Raw genomic sequence first — 11,488 nt, forward strand, 5'->3', positions numbered from 1 at the left:
AGCTAATTTTACTAATTTTTAAGTTTCCCTGAGGATTGTCTTCCATGCCATCTCTACTGCTATTATTATTTTTATGTTCCAATCTGGTATCTTTTAGTTGTAATAATTTTTAAGCTTACTGTTTAATATTCACATTCTAAAAATCAAATATGTTTCCATCACAAATATCAATAGCATTTTTTTTGGTGGGGGTAGCTACTTGCCATTTCCTAAAACTCTCATAACAAATAAAGAAACCATAAAGGGAAAAGAGAACTAAAATATTATTTTCAAAAAATATTTCCAATACTAGTATATGCAGAGCCTTGGCATCCTTTAATTTCTATTCTCTGATAATTATGAGTTTTCTTTGAATTCAAAGAACAATTAAAAATATTCAGTTTCTACCTGTAATGATTCTAATGTCTAATGCAATTAATTCAATAGAACTCTAAGAAAATCTGAAATTAAAACACACACTGAATGGAAAAAGGTTCCACTTTTCACATAATGTGTTCAATAAGGTAATTACCTAGAGAAATCTAACATGGCAAACATCTTTGTCATTTAAGATTTTGAATTTTTGATGCTTATTTTTTCATGTAATTAATGCTTATAATTTGCCAAACATACCTGACAAATACATACTTTAGGGGAATAGCATTCCTCAATATCCTGTAAAAGAGTGTTTGAAAACCATGGCTACTTGTCTTGAACTCCGTAATATGTTGTTAGTTTAGAAATCTAAATATTCGTAATTTTATTTTGAATAATAAGCATGTTGAAAAAAATGCACAGAAGTATCTTGATTGAAAAGTGTTCTGAAAGCATGTAATCTTCAGCATGTTGTAAATGCCAGGAGAGCTTGGATATTGTTTGATTAAAAAAAAAAAAAAAGTTCTGGTCCTTTTAGTATAAAGTAAAAAAAAAAAAAAAAAACATAAAACATTGTTATAAAAGCAGTGTAGTGGTGATTATCTCCTGAAGATATCTGTTATATAAAATGGCTGTATAGAATGAGTCGTTTTATGACTTTGGTTTTCAACTGCTTAGCTATAAAATATTGAAAGTCTATTTTAAGCTTCTCTTAGCAAGAAAAGTGCTAATGCATATTGTAGAGCTGGAGTTTCAAAACTTTTCAATGAAATTGTACCTGTTAACTCTTTATTGGTAATAATGTGCAAACTTGTGTTATCACCACTCTGGACCACTAAAATAGTGATGTCCACAAATGAAAGCAAATATGTATTATATCATTCCTCATTATAAATATTTTTTGACTACTAACAGATTTTGGAGGTATAATTTTAGAGCCTAACCTTTAAAAATTAGACTCTGTATGTCTAAATTAGGACTGTAATCTAACTAGTGTCTGCACTGTTTGCCCCTTTGCCAACATGAAATATTGAGGTGTGCTGCAAATTGAATCAATACATCCAATGTGTGCTTTCTTCATGCAGGGATTTGAGACGGCTTGGAGTGACTCTTGTCGGTCACCAGAAGAAGATCATGAACAGCCTTCAAGAAATGAAGGTGCAGCTGGTAAATGGAATGGTGCCATTGTAACTTCATATAAATGTCACTTCTTCAAGTGAATGATTCTGCACTTTGTAAACAGTCCTGAGATTTATTTTAACAAAAAAAGGGGGAAAAGGGAAAACAGTGATTTCTAAACCTTAGAAAATATTTGCCTCGGCCACAGAATTTGTAATCATGGTTTTACTAAAATCTCCAGTTCTTGGTCCTTAGTCTTCATTTTTCACGAAGCAAACATATCTTGCATTAAAAGGGACATGAGGATAAATGTTATCTTAAGTTATAACAACAGAATCCTTCCCACTACTTCTACAAAATTTTGTACATGAAATACATAAATATATAGCACTTTTATAGACTGAATTAAGGCAACCCCTTTCAAAACTTCCAGGGATCTACTTGAAAGGAAATATTTTATAGCCATTTGTGAGCTAACAAAAGCTACAGTTTACTGAAGTTTGCTTCAAGTCTTAATTGTCTACAAAAGTGTATTGAAGAGCAATATGATTAGATTATTTCTTAATAGATATCTTCTTTTGTAATTTTAAAATGCTGTTACACAGCGTTAAGTTACAGAAACTAGTGTAAAAACATGTTGCTTGATCAAGAAAAAGTACAATACAGGGTGTATATTTATTTTTTGTGTTATAAAATTTACTTTTAGTTGCTCTTCTAGAGATTATTAAGTAATAAATGTGTATATACTGTATAATTTGGAATATACCCAGGAACTGATTTAAGACAGAGTTGTGTGTGTGTTTGCTTGCACATGTGTGTGTTACCATTTTGCTTGCATTTCTAATAGTGTTTTAATTTTAGCAACATATAGGAGCAAGTGTTCCAGAATGTAATATGAATAGGAGAAATAGGGAAGCAGTAAAACAAAATTTAACACAAGCTTGTGTCTCTTTTCCTCTCGTGTGTCCAAAAGCTAATCTCTTTATTCACTAAAAGGAAATGTGTATAAGACTAAATCCCCTTTGGCTTCTTAAAAACACTTTGTGATATCAGTGACAATGCAGTTCTTGTAGTCATTAATCTTGTACCCCTGTAAGAAATTTCACCTTTCTGAGTCCTAAAAAGTATCTTGTCAAGCAAAGTTGACACCGAAGGGCACATTTTCAGCAGGATGTAGAAGGATTTAACTGTGCAGGCTTCTGTTAATGTTGTTAAATCCAGGCACATAGCATGAAGCATCACCCTTAAGTGTTAATCCTTTGTAACCATTCCCATTTTGACTCAGTTCTAGGAATTTTGACTCTAAGGCAGCAATGGGATTATGACAAATATATACATATATATGTACACACACATAAATATATATATATATAAATATATATATATATATGCTTCTTTCCCTTCAGAATTTTATTTCAAGAATTGACAAGTTTTATTTGTAATGGATGTTTATTCATTTGTTAATTTCATTTTATATTCAGTTACATAGCATTGAGTTTATTCTAATGAAACAATCCAAGGTATTATGTAATTAGACTTATTAAGGAATATAACATATCTTCTATGTATGCTCTATATACCACACATGATGAAGACTTATATTGGTGATACAAATTATGCAGTGTATTAGAAATTGTACAAAATTGAGCTCCTGAGATAACCAACATTTTTGTATTATTACACTTTATAAAAATTATGGAATGTCATGTGATTATTCAAAAAGCAGAGCATTTAAATAAAATACAGCCTACTCATGATTATCAATGTTATTAGTACAGTAGATCAGAGAAGCCTGGATTAATGAAATTTCTCAGAAATATAGTCACATTATATTAATGATATTCTGTTTTCCACGCACTTGTTTTATTTGAATGTTAGCGTATATAAGAATAAATTTTGGGGAAATAACTCCTTCCTATTCTGCCCACCCTTTACTTAAGCAGTAAAGTACCTCTTTTCTAAAGAACCAGGAAGCATCAAAACAACAACAAAGATCTAAACAATTTTCAAATGATATATTCAGTTCTCATAATAATAAGGGCTATATACCATGGGTCCACACAAACTGTGCTGCAAACATATAATCTATTAGTTTAGTGAAATTTCCAGAGATGTGAATTTAATATTTTCTTGATAAAATCATAAATAGGCATCACCATTATTAAAGATGCATTTGTTCATTTCAATAAACAGAAAATTAATGAAACAAATTACTTTTGTACAAAGTAAATGGAGATTGTGTTGCACTTTATTGAATTTTATAGAAATATTCAAATCTAAGTGATAAAGTAACAATTGAGAAACTTCAAAATGAAAGTTATTGATTCAAAAGGAAAATTACCATATTCTTTAGGGCTGATGAATTTGCCACAATTGCTTAGACATAACAAAAATGTTTTCTACATTGTTTTCAACTTTATATGCTGAAAGTTAATTGTGAGGTCAGGGTGGAGTATATCTAAGTGACTAGAACTTTAAGTTACAATATAGATTTTCTCTTTTTAACAAAAGAAGAATATAAATTAATTTGGATCAAATTTATTTGTCTTCTTTGCAATCTTGGTGATCATTTTGGAAAGTAAATTGAAAGGAAAGTCAAATAGCCACATAGTTTTCTTTTGCATCTCAATTTGGTTGAGGATTTCCAAGGAAGGTTAATATGACTTTAGAATGAATAAAGAGACTGTCAAACAAAAAGTACTTTCCCTAAAAAAGAGGAAGGAATGTCTTTTTAAAATATTTGTATTCTATTTTATATGCCACCAATTGGAAAATGCCAGTCTCATCTTCAAATGTGAGAAAGCGAACAAGGAGAGGAGTAACTCTAGTAAAATGTAGTGAGGCCATAATCCAAGGCAAAGTTTAACAAATCTTGATTGTGCGATTTCTTATTCTGTTGCTTCATTTTGTCACCCACCAGACTACCAAAAATAAAGCACAGACATTACAATTTTAATACATACAATAGATTTCACAAATAATACATAATGATATTATAACTGCCAGTAGCAACATCTTAAGGGACATGACTCTTTCACAGTATTGGCCTTTGAAAAATCGGTACAGGGAATAATTTTCAACAGACTGATGCTTGAAGTCACTCAGTTACTACTTTGACCAATCATAATTTGTTTCTAATCTTGTCATTTGCTCATGCATATTATTAATACAGTCAGTTGCTATTTTTATAATGTATTATTTCTATGTAAAAATGTAAAGATTTTGATTTTCCCATATTTTTAAAATTATAATGTGCATGATTTTTCATTTCTTGTATTTTAATTACCAAGTCAGTATTCTAAGATTGTAAAATTACTGTAAAAACTATATTCCAATATTTTATCTAAAGTTAAGTGTGGCCAGCATTACTGGTTTCAGAGTTGACTAAACAGTACAGAATACCCTTAATCTAGTTTGTAAAAGTTTTGACCAGTGTGAAAAAGTGAAGACACAGTTTCATGGTTCAAGTTTAAAATGGAAAATTAATATCATTTGAGCACTTATGTGTTTGCATGTCTGCTACTTAATCTCTATTTGAAAGTAAAATATTTTTAACATCATTATTTATGCCATGTAAAGTGGGCTCTCAGAAGCACAAGCACAGATATTTACCTTTGGAAGACATTTTTGGCTATAAAGGCGCATTGAAGGACAAACACTATTTGAGTCAGGTGTTAGAAATTTACTGGATGTATTATATTACATAGTAGAATAAGGTCCTTTTCTCATTTTGTTCTTCCTAAAAATAAGAAAAAAAGAAAGATAAGTGTGATAGTAAACTGTCTTTTACTAACGTGCTGCCAGATATTTAACTTCAAAGTAAGTAAAAAGTAGATACAATATGATGATGATCCTGATGATGATGATGATGATGATGAATAACTTGAATCAAAATGCTAGCTTTATTTGACATTAATAAGTAGAGTAAGTCATCATTTTTTCAACTCTGTAGTACAGCTGGTTACATTGAATAATTTTCTCTGTTACGCTGTTAATTATATAGTAGTGAAGAACTTTCTTTTCCTTTCTTATTAATTTATGAAGAAATCTTTTCACACACAAATGATTGAATGTTCTTGTTCAGAATGACCACGTAATCATTGCTTAGAAGCAGACATCAATTCTTTTAAAAGAAAAAAAATCTGTTTATAATAATCAGAATCAAATGTTGTTTCTTCTAAACCTTAATGGAGAAAATTGAATGTGGCAAAATGTCATGTTTATTCAGGCTGAGAAATGTATTAACAGTAGAAGTTTCAGTGGTCAGCGTATCTATGGCTCTTTAGGCGGCTGTAGTTTTATAGTCAATTATTAAAAAATGTGTAAATTGCATTTATAAAAGTCTGAGAATACTTAGACTCAGTCATTTGTTAGTATTTTTATCAAAATCTCTTAGTTTCAGTCATGTCAGAAGCAGCTCTATAGCAAATCTTACTCTGTGATATACAACAGGTTATCTCAAGTCCCTGCCTCACAGTTAATTTAAAGAAGGATTAGGATTTCTGTATTTTTTCTCATTTGAACCTTTAAGTGCATTTGGTTTGTGTACATGTTTTTTGTAGTGTAAGATATGAAATTTTATATTTTTTCAGAAAATAAAAAACCATTTGAATACAGTTACATCCGATTGTCATGCTTGACCCTCTCCGGAGAGTTTAAACTTATAGCCTTTGTGTAATAATTTCAGTTACTTCTAATAAAAATGTTTCAACTGATTATGCTAAATATTTTAAAGGCCATCAGCATCCATTTTCTTCAAAAACATACTTATGAGCCTGCATTTAAATAATTTTTGCATATGGAGATTGACACTGAGATTGTAGAACAGATGTATTACCATGTCAAAATCTAATTAGAAGTTGATTAGTGACAGTGTAATATATTATTTGGAGAAAACAGAAAACTATGCACACTATCTTGGAAACAAACAAACAAAAATGAGACTTTCACTGATCAGCATCAGCCCAAGACTTTCTCATCACCATACATATGCTTATGGCAAAGAGCAGAAGAGTTTCTCTGTCACAAGAAGAGGTGTCATTTAGTACAAACACCTCCCTCTTTTTGTGTAAGTATTGTATCATATTGTTCTCTTTTTGTAAAAAGCATAGCAAACAATTCACTGTATTCAAGGAAATAAATATTTGTAGTTGTTTTTCATTTATATCACAATATATGACATCATCATGCCTATGGAAATAATCCATAACTCCTTTGCATACGTATAAAATAACTACTACAAATGATATTGTTTAACATTTTAGTATATATTGTATGTAAATAATTCTGAGTTCTTTGTCACTAGGTAGACTATTATTTTTGCCTCTGCTTTTCTTCAGAAGTAAAGATTATATGACCAGGTAGAAAGGATGAAGTGGCAGTGAACACGTTAGCATTTAATGAGAATACACCATTCTGTATTTGAATTTTCCACTTTTAGCTTTGAGAGACATATTATTGACTCCACTTTAATGATGAAGGAAAAACAGCTTAAAGCTGTCGAAAATTTGCCCAAGGCCTGACTGCTCTTCAAAGGCTGGATGAAATCCACATTTATTTGAGAGTAAAACTATGAACTTCTCATCACACAATTCTGATTCTACACTGTTGCCCATGCTATTGAGATGATAGCATCATTTATTCCAACATTCTGGCTTAATTGACACAAGGACTGAGAGTCATCAGGAAACAATGAATTGCACGTTTACAACAAGCAAAGTGTCAACATTGGGTAGAAACCAGGGTCTGACTGAACACCTCTAACATGTTCAGCTTTTGGAATAAGCCAAACTTTGGCAATCAAAAATAGTTTTCCTTATTTATTATTCTGCCACTGAGTAGCAACATGATCTAATTCAGGATGTTTTTTTAATATAGGTCATAGTGTCTGCAACTACAAGCTCAGGAAATTGCAAATAATATTTGTTGGTTGTTTTCAGCTATAATACCTGAATTTCACTTATGGAACCTTGACATCTACAAGAGATTGGTTACCAAGTTCTTGCTACATCCGACATAAAATAAATAATTTTGTCTTTATGAAAACCCACAGTAGCTATTTAAATCAGGCAGAGTTGTACATAACATATTAAATGTAATTTTATTTTAATTTAGCAGGTTAAAAAATAGTAAATCAGATGAAGCTGACAGAAATGCTAATATATGGATAATTTTTTTTACAAAGCAAGAGTTATTTGTTCTTACATTTTATTCTTTACTTTCTAAAAATATTGATTATGAAAAATATTAAGATGTGTGATGTGATGATGATTTTCAATTTGACATTTCCAAGTGATCTATGTTTCCAGAAAGTAGAAATTAGTTAAGAATCCAATTTTGTGATATTGAATTTTTAAACAAAAAGAAAACATTCTCTATTAATTAGCATTTTTATTATGATCATACAATTCAACAACAAATCTCATGTTAAAGTTGACTCTTTAAAATGAGTAAAAAAAAAAAAAGACTTTTTAAAATTAAACACTGCTTATATGTGGCAGGTTACTTCAAGAGATGAAATACACTCACCACGGGTAAACAATTTTAGTTAGCATAACTTATAAATTCAAAGAGATTTTGCAGGTGTTCAGAGTTTGGTCTAGGCCTCTTTCCTCAATTAGATGACAGGTAGAAATTTGATTATGTGTTTCCAAAAAATCATGGTTTCTTACACTGCTTCTAACAAAAACCATTCTTCAGGCTGTACAGGGAGCATGAAGCTAGCATCTACTTGACTTCTGGGGAGGCCTCAAGAAGCTCAGTCATAGCCGAAGGTGAAGGGAAAGCAAGCAGGACTTACATGACAGGTGCAGAAGCAAGGCTGTAGGGAGGTGCCACACAATTTTAAACAACCAGATCTCAGTACAACTTAATACCATGAGGGCAGCACCAAATGGGTATGGTGTTAAACCATGAGAAATCACCCCCATGATCCAATCACCTCCCACCAGGCCCTACCTCCAGCATTGGGGATTACATTTCAACATGAGATTTTGGTGGGGACACATATCCAAACGCTATTCCCACCTAAACAGGGCTCTAAATATTTATCTATAAATGTGTTTTATAATTTATAGATAACTTTAAAAATCAGCCAGGAGATTATGAATTCATTTTATTTTTTACTTTCCCTTATTTCTAAAGTATGTACTTTAATATTATTTATATGGTTCATAGTATTGGTTGACACGATAAATGTCTCAAACCATGCTGATAAGAAACATTTATCATGAGCAACAAGCATTTTCATCCATGTATTTAATTCATGTAATCAATCAATCAATCTTTAAAACTCACACACTCAAAAAAGAGTAAGTTGATATCTTCGACGAGAAGCACCAGGTTTCTTTACTCAGCAATGTAAATATGATCTCAACACAGGTACAGCCAGTGTGAGCTAATAATACTTTCAAGTTCACAGTATGAGATACTTTATCCATTAGGAGAACATGATCTCTTCGTTAGAACTGAGAAGTTAAGTTTCAGTTCCGATGTGGTTTACATGTTCTAATTTCACTGAAGAGTTTCTGTTTTAGGAGGTATGTATGAAAGATCCTTCTTAGACCCTAGCCTCTAAGTGAAGGTCAGAGACCTCCTATCTACCTTAAGGTGCCAAGAGATGATATCCTTGATTGGACTCTGTTCTCTGGAATAATGCCATCTATTGCTATAGTTGCTGATATACACAAATCTACTTCTGGGTTTGATTTATATCTCTTCCTCAGATTGTCTGCTTACACCTTTTTTGTCACACTAATTTCTAAGAAAAAAAAAGAATATATTATTTTAATATGAGAAGATAAAATGGAAGAAAGTATGTCATTATCTTTTCTTTCTTCACCAGCCAGTCCATAGACTTCAGTGTCCAAATTCTGTTTCTTTGGAGAAAATTCTGTTTCTTTGGAGAAAAGCCTGATAAAGGCAAATCAGATGTCTGTATGCAATACAAGAGATTCTAACCAAGTAACTATGATATGGCCTGTTTCTGAGTGAGCTTTATAAATCTTTGTAGATTTGGCTTTGGTATGTGCAAAAAAATAGGAAAAAGATAAACTTCTGATATTTTCTATTATGGGGGCTAGACAGATCTGGCAATGCCTATTTATTTAATTTTAAATGATACAGAATTGGAAGTGAGCCCCCATTTTTTGGCTAGGAGTTCACTTAAAAATTTTTCACAAACTTACCAAAAAACTTGGGACTTCCAAAAAAGTGATCACACAACGTTTATAGGGAAGACTATAGTTAGTTCATTCTCTTCCTACATAATTTTCAGTAGCTTTATCTTAGGCTCCAGAGGAAAAAAATAAAGAAAGAAAAAACTTCTTCCAATGAATATATAGCTTCAAGGTGAACTCCTTTACACTTTTTCTAAATAAATTTGTACCCTTAAGACTCCCAAATAAAATATTCTAAGCTGTTACTATGTGTTTGAAATTAGAAATATTATAGATTAAGTGGGAAACAAATAAACTGACAATTTAAAAATTAGTTCTTGGACTGTTCTGCAAGAATAAGTCAACATGCAAGTATGAGGATCTTTTGTATCCTGGAGCCATTGGGCATTCTAATTATCTTGATATAATTGCACCCCATCTGAGTATTAGATAGTGAATATCCTATAAAACATCATGCAGTGGGCTTGCCATGAATTTCCATGTCATAACATACAGACATCTTCCATCACGTCTTTGATGTTAGAGATGAGATGATGTTTTTGGCAACAAGTGTTCATGTGCTCTGGGAAGACAAAAATTGTTATGTATACAAATGCAGAAAAAATATCAAGAAAGAAGCTTGCTCCTCAAAAAATAAAAACACCCTGGGCTAACAACTGGAGACCTATTGTCTTTATCTTAGCTCTGTTTGTTTGAATATTGAGACTTTGGAAGAAGTTCATAAAATTCTTAACATTTCTTCAAATATCTTCTGATTTAATTTTTAAAGGGATTCTGTGTATTAAACAGGACCAGGATTATTATCTTCTTTTTGTGAATGAGGAAACTCAGGAAGTTCAATAGTGTTGACAATTAAAATCACGGATCTCGTCAGTTGACAGTCTTTAACAACTCCAAGACTTATAAATGTGTTCCTGTAATCTAGTGGCTAAGGCATATAATGTAAATGGTGAGGATTATAACAATAATACAAATATCTGTTAAAGGCCCACAACTTCCCAGAAAATGTATTGAATAGTCTCACATATATTTTCGTTTAATTCTCATGACAGTTCTTTAATTGAGGTTTCTTCTGTTTTTGTTTTGAACAAAAGTAGAAAAGAGACTATGCAATGGCTAAGTTACATACTTTCCTCAGATCACGTACTTCAGTACTGTATCTCAGCTGCTCTTTCAAATAACCCCGTTCCCTCTAAGTTCCACATGATTCCAGCTTTCTTGCTTCGGAAACTATTCCATTAGTTATTCCTATTCTTGAATATCCATGTCAGTCACTCCCCATGATTCCCTTCACCTTATCCTCTGTGTCATCGTGAGAGAATAAGGCATCCTGGTTCTCTGGGGACAGCATGCCAAATTCTGTTTTGTCGCTTAGTAATTGTGTGAATGCAGGCAAGCCATTTAGGCACTTAGCCCTGAGGTATGTCATCTATTAAATGAGAACATAACTAGCAAAAATCTATGAATATATTCATAGAGGAATTGAAAATAGTATCCAGCACATAATAATTCTTTAGTAAATGTTATTTTTATATACCCTACTCTACAATTTCTGCAGTGTCAAAACATATAAAAGAATTACGTTCACTTTTTATCTCTTCTTCTCATTTATTTCACTGCAATCTTTTATCTCATTCTATTTTTGCTTTCACGTAATGTTACTGAAAATTTTGAACACATATAAAACTTGATAAAGTTTTTATAAATTTCCTTGGACATGAAACCCAGCTTCGACAATTATCAACTCAATGTCAATCTTGTTATGTTAACAACTCTACCAACTGTCTCTTCTCCATGATGAACTGAACAAAAACCCCAGGTATCTAATTATTTTATAA

General features: G+C 31.5%; 1 protein-coding gene across 4 annotated transcripts in view; it reads left to right on the top strand.

The window, feature by feature from the left end:
* Positions 1-6,093, top strand: part of EPHA5 (EPH receptor A5) — a 351,284-nt gene extending 345,191 nt beyond the window's left edge. For all 4 annotated transcript variants that reach the window (XM_023232142.1, XM_023232144.1, XM_023232143.1 and 1 more), the window contains one exon: positions 1,440-6,093. In XM_023232142.1, the coding sequence (XP_023087910.1) occupies positions 1,440-1,545 (106 nt within the window). In that variant the 3' untranslated portion in view covers positions 1,546-6,093. The remainder of the gene's footprint in view (positions 1-1,439) is intronic.
* The last annotated feature ends 5,395 nt before the right edge of the window (positions 6,094-11,488 follow it).

The sequence above is a fragment of the Piliocolobus tephrosceles genome, chromosome 3, assembly GCF_002776525.5.
Source record: "Piliocolobus tephrosceles isolate RC106 chromosome 3, ASM277652v3, whole genome shotgun sequence".
Taxonomy (NCBI): Eukaryota; Metazoa; Chordata; class Mammalia; order Primates; family Cercopithecidae; genus Piliocolobus; species Piliocolobus tephrosceles.